Here is an 18,506-nt window from a genome sequence, read left to right as displayed (position 1 = left end):
ACTTGAAGAGGAGTGTTATGTAAAGCACAATCAATAAACACGGTAGAAAACATTGAAACTATTGTTTCCAACACCACCCAAAGATCCACCATCGTTGGATTTCTTCCCAAAAACTATTTCCTAGTCCGTATTCAACTGTTAATTTAAGTGGGGGATCCGAAGATGAAAATGAACTTCTAATATTGAAACAACTAAATTAACCCATCCACATGCAATGGATAATTCCCAAAATCCCCATACGCTGGACCTCCAACCTGTGCCTTGTTTTTCTCATGTCAAATGCACACCACTAAGTAAATATATCCAGCAGAAGATACAAAAGGCTCATCTAAAATAGATTTCAGATATGTACCCGTCAGGATAATTACTGCTACAAATACAACTGAAGAGAGATTGGAGAAGGGGGAATATACCTAGCTACAACATTTAATGGAAATAATTTACTACTGTCTGCAAATAAGAAATCAGGATTATTCAAGCATACTGAAGCCAAAAGCTTCATTCTGCTTAACCCAGTAAGTAATAATAGGGGAACTAGAGAGCTAAAGCCGGCATAACCAACCCTTTCTTTCAATCTCTTTTTCCCTAATGGGAATTGGGAAGCCTGCACCACTCAAAGTAGAAGAGAAGCTACAAGCATAGTGAGAGAGGAGAAAAAGAAGCAGACAGTGACCTTAGCCTGTGCATTTCGCGGCGGTTGTGCTCCTGGTCCAGTCCCAGCAATGGGGCTAGATGGGGCTATTTTAGAAAGGGAAGGCAAAGGGGGTTCTGTCACTTCAGCTTCGGTCAGGGGAGGGGAAGGAGCTAAAGCCGGTGGCAACGTAGCCATTTGTTGTAAAAGGGTACCTACTGCAACTGGTAACATGTAAGGAGGTGTGTTGTTACCCAAATTTAAGCATCTGTTCCCTGCGGTAGAATGAGAAACAATCATATCAGTAATCAGATGTGAGACTTCATTGTAGAGCTGAATTTGATATCAAGGGAAAACAAAAGGAGTGAGGCCCGGTAAAAACTATGATGGAAAGAAAACAAAAGGAGTAAGAAAGAAATCAACTATTTGTTATATTCTGTGGTTATGGCTACGGGAATTATGAGTGATAATTTGCTACATTAAAATAAAGTATGGAAGAGTTAAAGAACTGGAAGTAAAATGTGCCAAAATCCTGCAGTGATTAAACAGAAAATATGAAAACCAAGTAGTGCCCAAATTGCACCTTTAATTCCAAAAACAAGAAATAGAGGTTTTGTATGCACTTACTTCTGTATCTATTAGCTGTTTTTGGGAAGTCCGTGATGATACCATCAATTTCGGCATCTTGAACAAATGTGTTGATCTCCACAGTTGCATCTGACATGAAATCCCATGCCTGAGATACAAACTCGTTGCTGAATGTTTCTACGTAAACAGAGAGGTTAGAAGATTTGAACTTCGGCACAATCTTTGTAGAGCCCATCCCGAAGAGTTTAGAAACAGGATAAACAGAGGCCTTCTGGATAACCACAGAATGAGCAAATCTTTTGATATCCGAAATAGCTGAATCAACAGCATCATGAACTATCTCATCAATCTTGTAGACAAGCTCATACTTGGTTTTATTCTTGACTTTCAGAAGTACAGAACTATTAGTAGATTGAATCATAACTTTTGGAGCCCCTGGTTTATCATAACCTGCTTTGCTTAAAGTATCAATGACTGCATCAGTCACACTTAAGTTTTCTTTACTCGCAAGATAGGCTGCATTCTGACAATAGTAGAAAACAACATAATTTCAATAAGAAATAGGAGAAATAAATTTATAGAACTTCATTATCTTATCCGTTGACATGTTAGAACACTATTATTATCACTGATCCTCAAAAATGTAGAAACCACATATTTCTCCCTCTCTCTTAGTGATTTGAGATCCCCAATGAGATCCAGATTCTAGATGGGGAACTGAAATGGGGAATGGGGAGTGCAGGTATCAAATTCCCCACCATGAACACCAGTCTCCTTGTGACCAGGGCAGGGACTAACAGGTCTAAGACCATGGACCCCACAATTCTTTGTTCAAGATAATTCAGGGGCACCTAAAGAATAAATATTTAATGTAAAACCCACAATGTATTTCTAGAGCTAACAATTAGAAGCTCATTACTTTTCTTATTGTTTAATCAGGATAATGGGAAGGAAGCAAGGATAACCATAAGAGTTCTAAAAGCAGCAAAAGTTGGCTAAGAAAATAAAACCCCCACAGGGCAAACTCAAGTTTCTTCTTGTTGCTAATTTAACAAAATAATGTGCAGTCTTAGTTGTTTCCTATTCCTGTTTCCCTAATCCTTCACATTTTCAAAACAATAATGTGATATTTGTCAAATTAATCATTAAATGACTTGACTAAAAGTTTTCATCCTGCAGTTTCTCATCCTGCAATTATTATTGAAGTGATAGTAAATGAAACTTATAACAAGTTTCATATTAGAAAATGTCTTGAGTTTATAGTTCATTCAACATTATAATAGAACTGGACCAGAATTTAAGGAAAACAGAAAGCAAGGGAACTTTGTTTAGTGTCTGTCCTCCTCCAACACTAGATCAATGGAAACCCAAAGTTCAGAAGAGCAAGATTGTGTACCTATGAAGTACCAACTTACAAGTCAGTTTTGTAGGTTGGGTTAGGCTCCAACTTGCTTTTTTAAAATGGTATTTGAGTTTGTCCTAGTGACTATTGATTGTGGTTGGGCCTATCATGATCATTTATCAAACCACTCGCAGATATCCAGTCCTGTAAATTTCATGTTCAAGATGTTCAATCTTTGAAGTGACGGTGTATGTTAGAGATCTCATATTGAGTGGTGATATGACCAAAATAATGTATGTAAGTGGGAAGCAATCCTCCCTTTACAAGCAGGTTTTATGAGGTTGAGTTACACTTCAACTCACTTTCTTAAGATGCTCGATCCTACTTCTACACTCGACCTCCTTGAGCTTATGGGGAAGTGTATGAGTATATTACTCAGTTGATTGTATGTTGACAGTTAGTGTAACTAACTAGCTTCCTGCTTCCAAAGGAAGCTAGTCAATTAAGTAGGTAGTAGCATCTCATTTACAGCCAGTAGTTACTCCTGTAAGCCATAGAGTTAGCTAGAATTCTTTTGTATAAATACCTATTTGTATTAGTGATTGTAATAGATTCAATTTTCAGTCAATAAAATTTAGATTTCCTTCTCTCTTTTTCTCTCAACTTCAATACTTACTAACCCCCCATTCCTAATTATCTACATATTGATGCAATTAACAACCGACGAACAGCAATGAAAAGTTATACAGAAATTATGTAAGAATTTTACTGACATTAATTAATTAATTTACAATGTACAGGTCACAACTGTGTTTTTTTTTTCCTTTGTATTTTTCCTTTTACTGTGGCAAAAATAAACCTAATAATAACTACAAGTTTAGAGAGAAAAAGGTATATTCTCATATTAATTATTGTCTCATACATTGTAGGATTTAGTCTTTTCTTTAGGACTAGTAGGATTTATAGTAAGAATTAGTTAATCAGATAACTAATCAACTACAAATTAGGAGAAAATAAATGAACAAAACAAGGGGTGAAAAACTGCCAACCTAACAGCAACTGAATAGGTGGATTCAGTTAAATATAAAAATCGTAGGAATTAATTGATTTAATGCCCAACAAACTTGGACAATAACAATGAAGATAATGTTTCAGTTTCCATGCTTTGATTCGCAATCACATTAAATCTATCTGCTATCTAGCCATTAAAGAATCAAAAAAGAACTTATTGAAAAAGAATTTAATTGAAATACAAAGTTTTTACACTATTGTTCAATCATGAATTACCATATAATTGAAAATTGTTGACTTCATAATAATTACTTTTAAAGTCATATATAGGGTGATTTGACTGATTTCTAACAGGTTAATAGTGTAAGAATCTTTATACTGACCAATGACCATGCATCAAAAATTAACTCAATACAGAGACACTTGCTACAATACTTGTGATGAACCTCTTCTTAGTGATGCCTGAGATCCTAAGTGTGAACCTGTCTTCCCTTCTTTATCTCTTTTAAGATATATTCTCATAACCAGACTCCTTAAAATGATTAAAGTGACCCTAAACCATTCTCCTACTAACCCCAAAAAATGCTGTTAGCACTTAGCATGTAATCTTCCAAGCCCGGCAAGCCATTCCACAGCAACCTTATTCAAAAGTAAGTGATATGTCTAAGAATAAAAATTTCAGAAAAAAAGTTTAGCCACTTAAAAATTGTGCAGTTCTGAGACATCTACTTAAACAAGCATGGGAACCAAGCTGTTTAACCAACATGATTTCATTGAAAAACCTAAAAATGACAAGACAAACACATAACCCGACCAAACACTTATCGCATGACCCAGCCATAAGCAAATTGATGTTTGATCATTGCAACAAGTAATTACAAAATATATTAGAGACAGCATTTCAATTAGCAAAACTATTAACACAAATACATCTCACAAACCTGAAATATAACCCTTATTTTCACGCCATACTCAATATAACTTTTAACAATTCACTGGTTCATTTACTTAGTATTTGATATTATTTTATTATCATGAGAAATTTCTCGCTCTAGATGAAGTACTACATGCCTATAACAACTAAATAATGAGAATTCATAGTAGCATTTAATTCTAATTACATCTAGTAATGCTGTCAACAATTGCTTGACTCCCTTCTCAATGTTACCTTGGTTTTACAAGGATGATATTAATGCCTAAAATGAATCATGACAAGTCATTTTTTAAGTTTTTCCTTGTGGCTTCCAGTTTACTGAGCATGACTACACTTTATGAAAGATATTAAATGTTCACATAATTACAGCTAATGGAGTGAATTGAAAACAGAAATAACAGGCACAAGCAGAACGTACCTCAATGATGATCACAACACCTAATAGGGAAGTATGACCTTTTGTCAAGTTCAAGAAATCTGACAATGTTAAAAATTCCACCTTCTTGTTATATTTTGGGTTCCTATACAAACTGTACTTTGAATATGGGTTCAACATTGAGGCTGCAGGGAAAAGGAAGAACAGAAAACACAAAACAGACGTCAAATATTTGCTTATAATTTTCCATATTTTCATAAAAAGTAAAATATGTTCACAGGAGGAGTGAAGCACAAAATAAAATTCAAGTGGTACAAAAATGAATAAATTTTTTCACAAGATTAATCTTTCTAGCAGCTATAAATAACTTGGGATTTGTCAGAGCAGGGTTCCGGGCACCTCTTTCAGGTCCATATCCAAAAATAAAGCATATATATTACACAAATAAAAGAACCAAAACAATTATGAATCTATGATAATGTACCTGTAAGCAAAATTGATTATCCTGCAAAGAGAAGCAATAAGGTCATTTCTGTCCCAATTAGTCCTAATGTATGTGTCGGAAGTCAATCCCTAAATTTTAGGAGAATCACAGCATCTTATTAATTGGAAGGATTGCAGTCAATTATTCTATTCTTTATTTCACTCCTGTGATTCTGGGATTCCTTGGGAATATCCTATTTATTATTTCCTTTTTTTCTTACATATTTCTATATAATGTATTCATGCTTTTGAAATAAAACAAGACAGGAAATATTTTTCTTTACAGTCTGCTAATAGTATGATTTGTTTGTATTGTGTTGTATATGTATCTGTATCTCATTCTACATGAATTTCCACTTGTTTGAGGTGTATATCAATTACTGTTTGATAGGTCTTTTATATAAATGACCTGAATGAAGAGTATTGGACCATTTGACTTACGGGTCAAGCTTTTTATATCATTCCATGCCAAGTCAAATGTATATATTCCATTGCTAGATTTGATCTCTGGTATAATTTTGCCAAGTTTGCTGAAACTTGATCGAACAACATTTGTGCTCTCTATAAGATCAATAGAGCTTAAGCAAAATGGTATTCCATCCTTTGCCATTTGAACAGGACAGTCAAGAATATCCACACCATCTGAAATAGCCTTTTCATATGCTAAGTCGGTACAAGGAGGATAGTCTCCACTTGCTCCATATTTTGAAATGACCAAAGTGTTAACTGAAACATGAACAGAATGAATGCATCTGGTTAAAAATGATGCAACCTATACCAGCATACAAGTGTTATAAAATGAACCACCAGAGAAAGACTAATGAACAAGATGAGAAAACATATTCATAAGCAAAACAGAGCATTGATTTTAATGTACCTTTCTTTGGAGCATTGAGGCCCATGTGAGCAAAGCAGTCTGCATAAAAAAGAGAATTCAATATTTATTTAAAATGCATACATTGATACACATATTCTGAAATTAGTCAGGTTGGGATTGTTATGTACAATTCACATGTAACAAAAATCAAACACTGAAGTACATACATGTTTTTAGAAGATGCAAAAGCATAGTAAATTGATATAGAAAATTTTAGTTTGGAAAGATAATAGCATGCAATACTTGGAGGAAAATTATCTACATTTGTGTTAATGCATAAGAAAAATGAACATCATGTTGTTTTTTAATATAGGAATGCAGGATTTGTGTAATGCTCACACAAACTAATTTATTTATAGATAAAGAGAAAACAATCATTGGGGAAATAAATCCCTAAAAATCTGCTATACATAGTTTCTCTATTTACAGTAAATCTAATCATATCTTTAACATTTACAATGGTTGCCTAAAGTATATAGTTGGAACCTGCCTAAAGAATAAGTCTAGTCTAAACTGAACTTTGCCTAAAAGACTTTAAGTAAGATTATGTGCATGCACTACCACCAACATTAAGACATGAAATTAAAGGTAACTATCTATTGGGGTACAAACAAAGTCCCCACATTGGATTATTAGGAGAAATAAAAGTTTATAAAACACACATAATCTCCATTTGCAAGAGACTTTTTGAAAGATGACCAAAAGCAAAACTATGAGGGTTTAGACCCAAAGTGAACAATGTCATACCAATATAGAAATGTGTGAACCTTGAGTGCCCAACACTATCCAACCACCAAAGTCTCTCAAAGCTTTACAAATTCAGATGTGATGGCCAATATAGTTTCCACCAGCACTATTTCTTTGATAAAGAAGTCCATATGATATAACTATGTGAGTGGTCCCTCATGGAAATGCTATTTACCAACAAATCAATATCCGAGTACACAGATCTTGGAATTCCAGCATTGTACAAAATCAGGCATGGTGATGCACACCATAGATCCTTGCTTTCAGTATGCATGTGCACTTAAATTTTTTTAACAAAGTAAAACTGCATGCCAAGGAGAAACTCATTTAGGGTCCGTTTGGTTCAAAGGAGGGGAGGGGAGGGATTTTAATGGATTTGGGGTGGGGTTGGGGAAGGGGAGGAGTTAGAAATTTTGTTTGGTTGAGAAGGAGGAGGGGCGAGAGGTAGCTCTTTTCTTGTTTGATTTGATTCACACGGGGAGGGGATGGATTTTAAAAACTAATTTACTTTTGTATTCTTATAATTTTAAATTTAATAACATAAATATGGATATTTTAAATATTATATTAAAAATGTTTTAAAATATTTCCCTCCCCCTCCCCTCCAAATCCCTCGGTAAAATTGGGTTAGGAGCAGTGTTTTAAAACCCGGACCGACCCGGCCGGTTGGACCGGGAACCGGTAGTCTAGCCGGTTCGAATCTGAAGTTGGATCGGTTATGCAGTCGACCCGTTTCAAACCGGATTGAACCGGTCAATTTTTCGGTTCAACCGGTGAACCGGTGGGTCAAACCGGTTCAACTACTTTTTTTTCTTATTTTTTTTTTAAATTTTTTTAAGAGATCATAAATCACAAAAATAATAATAAAAATTGAATCTCTTAATGAAAAAGCAAAGAGTCTTATTAAATATAACAATGACTACTTGTTCTAATATATTTGTTTGCAATATATACAACTTAAATAACTTTTATAGTATATTATTAATTTTAAATTATATATTTAATAATGCAATATCTATGTAAATATTATATATATTATTTTGTGATATTAATTGCAAGCATATTATATATGTACATATTATTTATATTTTTAATTTGTATTAATATACCGTTTAACATGTAATTTTTTTATGTATTTTTTTACAAAATAAAAATAAAAATAATTTTAAATAAGATAGAAAAATTGAAATTTAAAATAAGATATGAATTTATTAAAATTTGTAAGTATAAAATATATTTAATATAAATATTTTTTAATAAAAATCGCGTCATGCGGTTCAACTAGTGACCCACCGGTTCAACCTTTGACCCACTAACCTAATACCTTAACCGGTTCGATAACCGGTCCGGTTTTTAAAACTATGGTTAGGAGGGATTTTGCTTCCCCTCCTAAAAATTGAACCAGACAAAAAAAGCTTTTAAAAACCCTCCCCTCCCCTCCCCACCAACCAAACACTATGTTAAGGTGATTCACTAATATGCTATTCACACAAGGCCATTAGTACACGAGTAACAGGATCATAGCTGCATCAACTCCATTCCAATGAACAAAAAACAGTTTCAGAAGAAACATAAATGAAAATAGTAAACAAGATCTGATCAGTTCAAATGCATTATATTTATGGAAGGCCATTCTAATAAGATGGAGAAAAACATAACTTACCTATAGCTTCTGATGGTGTTAGGGGGAAGTCAGACAGCACACCATCAACAGAGAAGTTTCGATTGTCAATGAAATTGAGGCACTCAGCAACTGGGTCATGACTGTAGTTATAGCTTATTGGAACATCATTCAGAAAATCTGCAGCAAAGACTTCCAGCCCTGCTTTGTGCGCATCAGAGACCAAAGATGTATGTGGTAGTAGATAAAGACTTGTTGGATCTACAGGCCATATGTATCCTTTGGGAACAAGAATTCCTGAAGCAAATGTCTTGATAGATGTTAGATTCTTCAAAAGTGAACCATAAGTCTGATTGGTTGATGGATCTACATCATCTTTTTCCAGAAAACTGAAGACCAGTTTTGTTATTCTTGGGTTGATGTGTGCACTTATACTTCTCAGGAAACCAGCTTCAGGTGATGATATATAATCGACATTTACTGTTCTAGAAACAGAAAGTACGAAGTTTTTCATGCTCAAATTGTGTTGTGAGTAGAATGCTTCATGCTGCAAAATATCATAAATGAACGGTCTTAGTTCTGGAAAATCTAGAATACTGGGTGATGAAAATGCATTATACCTGAATATTCAACCACAATCCTGGCAGAGATAATAGTTCAACCAAACTATTCACAGTAAGAATTTTATAATCACTGTCATCAAACCTGTCTGATCGAACAGAATCTCCTTGAACCACTGTCCAGCAACCAAAAAAAGTCAGAAATATATATAGCTCAAAAGCAAAGATAGAGAGAAATTTCACACCGACTGATGACTCATGAGTAAAATGTAGATATTACAGCTTGAAACTTTAAATTTGTTTTGGAGAACAGGGATGAAGATCTCAATTCATTTATAAAGATTGAAAGAGAGATTTTGGCATAAAACTATCAAAAGCTTACGTATTGTTCTACTATCATCGTTATAACCCACATCTCTTACTCAAAGTGAAATAAGGAAATATGGGTATATACAACTAAAGGCTTCCAAAATGCCAATTTCTATAGTCAGATAGTATACATCACTCTCAAAACAATCTATTATTAGGCGTAACTCATTATTCTTGAATGTCTAAGTTGCAAAGAGACTAAATTATCAAAATAATAACTATCAGTGTAATACTAATTGAAGATGGTGATCATATGAATGAGAGAACTAACTTGAAAGGGATAACCCAAAATGAATTAAGGTTAGCTTGATATCGAATAAAAGAAATAAGGACTGACTTAATCTAGCAAGAATATAACTTCTTTGTCATAAATTTCATATTTGCTTAGGAATAAACTTTCATGCATTCAGCAAACAGTCTGATGAAACATAGACTATATTCCACTTTTATATTTGGCAGTACAATATCTCAGTAATTTGATAGCATGATTACCAAGTACACTATATAGGCCCTCCTATTTAGCTTATATGGTGTGTTTCTTTTGGATGATAATCGCAAGTTATTAAATCCAAGGCACCATGTTTTCTCCCATTAGTGTCCAAGTCAGGACGTTCCTACTGTACCAGAGTATCTAAGAGTGGAAAGTAGAAATAAAATATGTAGCTTCTGAATGGGTGCAGGCGTGCAGCACTATCTTCAAGGTTCAGAAGAAAAAGAATCCCAGATGTAAACCTCAGGGCTCAGGGTTTTCTTCCTAAATTTTCTTTCTTCTCCACTTCCGTCCTCCAATCAACTTAAAATGTGTTGCTGTATATGTATTAGTCAGAGTATGAGTCTAGCACACAGTTGTTAGTGACAGCTGTCAACAGTTTTTGCAAGTTAGACAGTTACATAATTTCTGTTACCTATAACAGGACTACATAAATAGCTTGTACTTATCTCAGTGAATAGATGATACACTCATAACTTCATAATTTTTAGATTCAGTTAATACAGAAGAATCCTCTCTCTCTCTCTCTCTCTCTCTCTCTCTCTCTCTCTCCCTGTATGTTCATAGTGTTAGGAAAAATTACGCTGATCTTTCCCGTAACTTCAGATTTGAGAATGGAGCAAAAATAATTGTGGACTAATAGCACACACAAAATTGATAACGGAGTTCGGCCAACTCTGCCTACGTCTCCGGGCTGCTGCAGATATTTTACTGAAAAGGGAAATATAAATAGTGTTTACAAAACACTCACAATCTCTCAAAATACTCACAACCACTCACAACCCACGACCCAACTACACCCAGAAAAATTAAGAGCTTCTCTCTCTCTCAATTTTCTTATGCAAACGCTTTGCTAAGTATTTGCTTTCGTTGGATTACATAAAATGAACGGAGTGGCTTGCTATTTATAAGGAACGATTGCAGTGTGAACGCTCCATCAAATTGTGAATTCGGTGGCCTCCAATTTGGAATTCGGTTTCCAAATTCAATTTGATTACTGTGCCTCCAATTTTGATTTCGGTGGCCTGCCAAATTTGATTTCATTGGCAGCCACCTTTTTTGACTTTTCAACAATCTCCCACTTGAAGACTGATTTCAATCTGTCTTCACACTTTAATCAATGCAGCAACCTTCCCTGGTCTGTTACTCTAGCAGGCCAACTGAAGTTGAGCACAACTTCAGTTTGTCAATGGTCACCACCTTTGTCAACATGTCTGCTGGGTTCCTGCTTCCTAAGATCTTCTTCAATGTTAACACCTCATCCTCTAGCAGAGATCTGATAAAGTGATAACGGATATCGATGTGTTTTGTCCTAGAATGAAATGCTGAATTCTTTGCCAGATGTATTGCACTCTGACTATCACTATGCAAAACACTCTTCTCTTGGATGAATCCCAGCTCTGTTAACAAACCCTGAAGCCATATCAATTCTTTACTGGCTTCTGTCACTGCTACGTACTCAGCTTCTGTAGTGGATAAAGCGACAATTTTCTGTACCTGCGACATCCAACTGACAGCTGTAGTACCAACAGTAAAAATGTAACCGGTGGTACTTCTTCGGTGATCGACTTCACCTCCATAGTCTGCATCTACATATCCTTGCACCTTTATTTTGCCTTTACCAAAGTGCAAACATCTTTCTGTGGTGCCTCGTAGATACCTCAAAATCCATTTAACTGCTTCCCAATGAGCTTTTCCTGGATTCGACATAAACCTGCTAACAACTCCCACTGCATGGCCAATATCTGGCCTTGTACAGACCATTGCGTACATCAAACTTCCAATGGCTGAAGCATATGGAACTTTAGCCATAAAATATCTTTCTTCCTCCGTCTGAGGAGACTGATCCTTGGATAGGCGAAAATGACTAGCCAAAGGTGTACTAACTGGCTTGGCGTCGCCCATGTTAAATCTTTGCAAAACACGGTTGATGTACTCTGCTTGAGATAACTGCAAAATCCCTCTTTGCTTATCTCTCGTGATTTGCATTCCAAGAATCTTCTTTGCAGGACCTAAGTCCTTCATGTCAAATTCTCTTGACAATCGCTGCTTCAAGCTTCTTATCTCATCCATATCTAAACCAGCTACTAACATATCATCAACATAAAGTAGCAGAATGATATAACTGGACTTATATCTCTTGAAGTAGCAACAGTGGTCAGCATTGCACTTATGGAAGCCTTCTTTGTGCATGAAGCCATCAAACTTCTTGTACCACTGTCTTGGAGCTTGTTTCAGACCATACAAGCTCTTCTTCAACCTGCACACCATATTCTCTTTTCCTTTCTCTGAGAAGCCTTCTGGTTGGTGCATGTATATCTCCTCATCTAGATCTCCATGAAGAAATGCAGTCTTCACATCTAACTGCTCTAGGTAGAGCTCTTCACTAGCAACAATGCTCAACACTGTTCTGATTGTATTGAGCTTCACAACTGGAGAATAAATCTCTGTATAGTCAACTCCTTCCTTTTGCTGGAATCCTTTGACTACTAATCGAGCTTTGTATCTTTTGGAGCCATCATGCTCCTCTTTTACTCGATACACCCATTTGTTGTGAAGTGCTTTCTTATCTCTGGGTAACTCAACTAGTTCCCACGTCTGATTTGAGATCAAAGACTTCATTTCGTCCTTCATGGCATGCTCCCACTTGCTGGCATCTGTGGCCTGACATGCTTCATCATAATCTTCAGGCTCACCTCCATCAGTCAGCAACATATAGTTCATGTATCTCCTGTTAGGTACATGAGGCCGGGATGATCTCCTCACAGGAGCTGAAGTTGAAGGCTCTGGTGTGTCTGACTGTTGTTCACAACTTTGCTCTGTTGATTCCTCTGGCTGAGGAGTTTCAACTATAGGACTTTCTGGGACATCATCCACCTCTGCATACACTGGCCTACTCTTTTCTGAGTTACTGGCATCAGTACTATGTCTGTCCTTGTACATCACTCTCTCATTGAAGATTACATCTCTGCTGCGGATCATCTTTTTGTTTTCATCATCCCATAGGCGATAGCCAAACTCATCTTCACCATAACCGATGAGAGTGCACTTCTTCGATTTTGGATCAAGCTTATTTCTGCCTTGATCACTGATATGCACATATGCTACGCAACCGAAAACTCTAAGATGTGTGAGTTTTACCTCCTTTCCGCTCCATACCTCTTCTGGTATTCTATACTCCAATGGTACCGATGGACCTCGGTTGATCAAGTATGCTGCTGTGTTGACTGCTTCTGCCCAAAACTGTTTTGGTAAGCCTGACTGCATACGCAAGCTTCTGGCTCTCTCAGTCAACGTTCGGTTCATCCGCTCAGCTACACCATTGTGTTGCGGTGTACCAGGCACGGTTCTTTCTATTCTGATTCCGTGCTCATAGCAGAACTTCTTGAATCTGGTGTCTTCATATTCACCACCATTGTCGGTTCTAAGCTTTTTAATCTTCAATCCTGTCTCATTTTCAACCATGGCTTTCCATATCTTGAAAGCCTCAAATACATCTGACTTATGTTTTAGAAAGTATACCCATACTTTCCGAGAGTGATCATCAATAAAAGTCACGAAGTATTGCTTCCCACTAATAGATGAGACAGTCGTTGGACCCCACACATCGGAGTGAACAAGCTCGAGTTTCTCCTTCTTTGGGGTTCTTCCACTTGTCTGAAAGCTGACTCTTTTCTGCTTTCCAAGTATACAGTCTTCACACATGTCAATTTCCACTGACTGAAGACCTGGTAATTTTCCCTTCGAGTGCATAATCTTCATCCCTATCTCACTCATATGGCCAAGTCTCTGGTGCCATAGATTGGGATTGTCATTTGCTGCAATTGCAATTAAATAACATGCTCCTGCTGTTTTGTAAAGAGTACCGCTCTTTTTACCACGAGCAATCGTCATTGCACCCTTGGAAATCTTCCAATCATCACCATGGAAGGTCGTTGTGTAGCCTTCACTGGCCAACTGGCCTACTGAGATTAAGTTCTTCGTTAGGTCGGGAATATGTCTGACATTCTTCAATTCCCATACAGACCCTTTTAGCTTAATCTTCACTACACCTTTTCCAACAATCTCACAAGATTGTTCATTACCAAGGTAGACTTTACCAAGGTTTCCGGGAACATAATTCTCGAAGAATTCTCTCTGCGAAGTAGCGTGGAAAGATGCTCCAGAGTCTAACACCCAAGACTCCTCCTTGCTCTCCAAAGAGCATATTAATGCATCATCTCTTCCTGAGGTAGAAGCAATATTTGCCTCTGCTTTCGCCTCCTGATTCTTCGGTGCATTCTTGCACTGATTTTTGTAGTGCCCGGTCTGCCCACAGTTCCAACACTTGATAGTTTTTGAGTTGTTAGAACTACGATGATTTCTGGATTTGGACCTGTTATCCCTTGATTTTCCACGTCCATTTCCTCTGGTTGGAGCCCTCCCTCTTGACTCTGTATGTAATACTGAAGAGGTTGAGGATTCACCCGACTCTCTCCGTCGGATCTCTTCACTGAGAACCAGATCACGAACATCATCTGATTTCAACTTATTGCTTCCCGATGAGCTACTCACAGCTGTGACAGTAGCATTCCAACTTTCTGGTAGAGAAGACAAAAGTATCAATGCTCGTACTTCATCGTCAAATTCAATTCCAACTGAACTCAACTGGGTTGTGACTGTACTGAGTTCATTTAAGTGTTGCGCTACTGATGCGCCTTCCGCCATCCGCAAGTTAAACAACCGCCTCATCAAGTGAACTTTGTTTGAGGCTGACGGCTTTTCATACATACTGGAAAGAGCCGTCATAAGACCCACTGTGGTCTTTTCCTTTGCAATGTTGAAAGCAACATTACGAGATAATGTCAAGCGGATAACTCCAAGGGCTTGTCTATCAAGAAGGAACCATTCATCATCCTTCATGCCCTCTGGTTTCTTTCCTTCGAGAGGTTGATGTAGCTTTTTCTGGTACAGATAATCTTCGATCTGCATCTTCCAAAAGCTAAAGTCCGAACCATCGAACTTTTCAATTTTCACCTTTCCTTCATCTGCCGCCATTGCTCCCACTCAAATCTGACTTCTCGGATCGCTTCTGCCGACAAATTGGTAACGCTGACCAATTTACACTATTCACTATTAACGTGAATAGTACTATTCACAAAATACTATTCACATGAACAGTATTCTCTCCAGCAATTTCGATGAGCTATTCACTATTCACGAAAAATACTATTCACATGAATAGTACTCTTGCCAAAGTTTAACAGAAACAACCAGCTCTGATACCAGTTGTTAGGAAAAAATTACGCTGATCTTTCCCGTAACTTCAGATTTGAGAATGGAGCAAAAATAATTGTGGACTAATAGCACACACAAAATTGATAACGGAGTTCGGCCAACTCTGCCTACGTCTCCGGGCTGCTGCAGATATTTTACTGAAAAGGGAAATATAAATAGTGTTTACAAAACACTCACAATCTCTCAAAATACTCACAACCACTCACAACCCACGACCCAACTACACCCAGAAAAATTAAGAGCTTCTCTCTCTCAATTTTCTTATGCAAACGCTTTGCTAAGTATTTGCTTTCGTTGGATTACATAAAATGAACGGAGTGGCTTGCTATTTATAAGGAACGATTGCAGTGTGAACGCTCCATCAAATTGTGAATTCGGTGGCCTCCAATTTGGAATTCGGTTTCCAAATTCAATTTGATTACTGTGCCTCCAATTTTGATTTCGGTGGCCTGCCAAATTTGATTTCATTGGCAGCCACCTTCTTTGACTTTTCAACACATAGATCCTACCATGAATCTTAACAACAAGAATTACAAACCTAAATTAAAGTGTTTGTTACTGTTATCTTATAAAATTATTATAAAATAAAGGTGTTAGTGTTGGATATGTTGAAAACGTAGAAAAGAACCAGTTAGTTCATCAATCACTGAAAGTATGTAACAATAAAATTACATCTTAAACGTAAGTTGAACTTACAGTTGACATTGGAATACAGCTCCTTAAAGGTGAAATCCACAGCAAAATAGGCACTGGTTTGAACACCATTGACGGAGTAAGTACTATTTCTATGTTTAAAAACTTGATCAATGTGAGTAGCATTTTCAAGATTGATGTTTGGGAAGCAGATCCCCTCCCCATCTTTCGTTAATTGCACATCACACCATACAATGAGGTTTCTTAAACCAATTTCTTTAGCCAACTCATAGGCTACGTCACTGGAATCAGGAAATATCCCTGAAAAACCACCACGTGCTATGACCAATGGTGGACTTCCTGCAACAAAAAGCTTGTCCAAGTGAGTTTCAAGACACAGAATACAGAGCAGAAGTTTTTCTTTAAATAAAACAAAAAGAGCATAAATCATTCAAGTACATGTCAAATACTATTCACAGTGGCTTCTTAATTTATATAAGGAAGAAAACTTTAAGATCTAATTATATCTAGAGTTGTATTCATTGTTGAAGACCTCTCCATTATTACCAAACAAAGATTTAAATTTTTCAAATTCAGAAACAGTCCATTTCACCAAAAGTATGCTCTTGAGACTAATTTCCCCATGTTACACACTATAAACCTACAAACTATTTTTTCTTCAAATTTCTTTATATTTAATGATTTATAAATCATAACTTCTCCATATACTAAATGCGTTGAATATCTCCAATTTCCACTAGCTATATGCTAGCAAAACTTCCATTTATCGCGTGCAAGATTTTAAAAATCAGTCCGTGACAGCTATTTCTGCTACAACAACAAGGTTTATGAGGTCTCTACAACAGCAATCGTAACCACATTTTGCCGCAACATGAAGGACCACGATGAAATCGTGGACGCGACCACAGTTTAAAACCATGATCGCATGCAAAAACAGATTTACCAGTTTCTGATAACAACTCAGCCACACCAACTTCAACAAGTTGATTCCATGCTCGCACTCCAAAACTCTCACGCAAATTTTAGAATTACTAGTTCTAAAAACATCAAATATAATTTTCTAAGCACAATCAAAAACACAGTTCACCGCAGCATCTCAATCCTCAGCCTCGTTTATTTCCATTTTCACCAATAAAATTTCAATTGAAGTTTACATGCAAGAAATGCGCAGATCATTTTAGCAGAACGTGGAAGTAACACCAACTCGACGAAGAAGAACGAAGGTAAGCTTCGAACAATTCCTCCGGTTTTCGTGGTAAATCAGCATCACATGCAGGAAGTGAAGAACAGAAGGGAGAGAAAGAAGAACGAACCTCTGAGAGTGTTCCAAGTTGTTCTGTTAGATCCTTTTGCAGAGACCAGAGAATGAAGAAGAAAAAGAAACAGAGAGAGTGCACGAGGAACAGCGCGTGGCTTCCACATTCCGGCGAAGTTCCGGCTACACCTGCCGGAGAAAAAGCCGAGAGATTTTTGGCTTAGATTACTATGACTATGAGTGACAACTGACAAGCTTCAAGCTTGTAGTATATTATAGCGAGACAAATAGAAGCACAAGGTTTATTTAGTTCGGTGGACCCACTTATGTTTTTCTTCTTCTTTTGAAAAAAAAAATTGCATTTTAATAAGTTATGCTTTGAACAATTTATTTATATTAAAAAAATGAAACCTAAAATATATGTTAATCATTGATCAAATCTCGTACTGGAATAATTAAAAGTATGAAAATTTGAGTTTAATTTGATTATTTTTATAATCTTTTTAATTTTAAAAAAAAACTAATTAGTAGTTATAAGAAATATTAAATTTGAATCTTATACATGTAGTTGTGTTTTACATATAAAGAAAGTTTAAATATATTTTTAGTTCATCAAATTTAGAATAAATTTATTTTTGGTCCCTCAAATTTAAAATTGATATTTTTAATCTTATAATTTTAAAAAAAAATTATTTTAATTTTTATATTTAAATTTTATTAAAAAATTTATTAAATATTATTGTATAAAATATAATTATTAATATTCTTGTCAATTAAAATATTATATTAAATTTAATTGATATCTTAATTTATTACTTTTATATATGTTATTAGTAATTTGAGATATTAAAATAAAATTTTTAAAAATTATAAAATTAAAAATAATAATTTTAAATTTATAAAATTAAAAATAAACTTATTTTAAATTTAAGAGATTAAGAATATATTTAAATTTATAAAGAATTTCTGCTAGTTAAGCACCTTCTAACATGTAACCATTATAGATTTTTTTTTGGGTTGTGTAGTAATATTTGAGAATAGTTCATAGGAGACATGCGATACGCTTAATAGTTGAAGGCATGAAGATTGAAGACAGGTTGCAGATGCAATTGGTTAACAGCTTAAAGTCTTAAACTCACAATACATCATTAAAGTGGGGCCCGCTAAATGGCATCACCTGCATGCATGCGTCAGTTGCGTGAGCGCGTCCATGTCATGACAATACCAAACGCTGCGTTTGACTGGGTCCCAACTCCCAACCAAAGACCATAGAAAGATAAAGAGGAGGAAA

General features: G+C 35.9%; 1 protein-coding gene across 1 annotated transcript; it reads right to left on the bottom strand.

Annotated features, from left to right (window-relative positions):
- Positions 1-314: 314 nt before the first annotated feature.
- LOC109789840 (glycerophosphodiester phosphodiesterase GDPDL4) lies at positions 315-17,466 on the bottom strand. The gene is made up of 9 exons (XM_020348876.3): positions 17,274-17,466; positions 16,003-16,299; positions 9,231-9,346; positions 8,653-9,157; positions 6,243-6,281; positions 5,807-6,091; positions 4,925-5,067; positions 1,259-1,742; positions 315-906 (listed from the first exon to the last, which is right to left on the bottom strand). Exons 1-9 carry the CDS (start codon positions 17,380-17,382, stop codon positions 614-616), a joined length of 2,271 nt encoding a protein of 756 aa, XP_020204465.1. The 5' UTR covers positions 17,383-17,466; the 3' UTR covers positions 315-613.
- Between the last annotated feature and the right edge of the window lie 1,040 nt (positions 17,467-18,506).

Source organism: Cajanus cajan, chromosome 2 (assembly GCF_000230855.2).
Source record: "Cajanus cajan strain Asha chromosome 2, NIPB_CcT2T_4, whole genome shotgun sequence".
NCBI classification, from domain to species: domain Eukaryota; kingdom Viridiplantae; phylum Streptophyta; class Magnoliopsida; order Fabales; family Fabaceae; genus Cajanus; species Cajanus cajan.
The sequence above is the reverse complement of the archived record's forward strand: the minus strand, read 5'-3'. Positions and strand labels throughout refer to the sequence as shown.

Bases quoted from the DNA above. Each gene is read 5' to 3' on its own strand.
- LOC109789840 (XM_020348876.3), bottom strand. From the start codon at position 17,382: ATGTGGAAGCCACGCGCTGTTCCTCGTGCACTCTCTCTGTTTCTTTTT. The intron at 16,300-17,273 runs GTTCGTTCTTCT...TTTTTGTTGCAG, and splicing joins AACTTGGAACACTCTCAGAG to GAAGTCCACCATTGGTCATA. The intron at 1,743-4,924 runs GTACGTTCTGCT...TACTATTGTCAG, and splicing joins GTGTTGTGATCATCATTGAG to AATGCAGCCTATCTTGCGAG.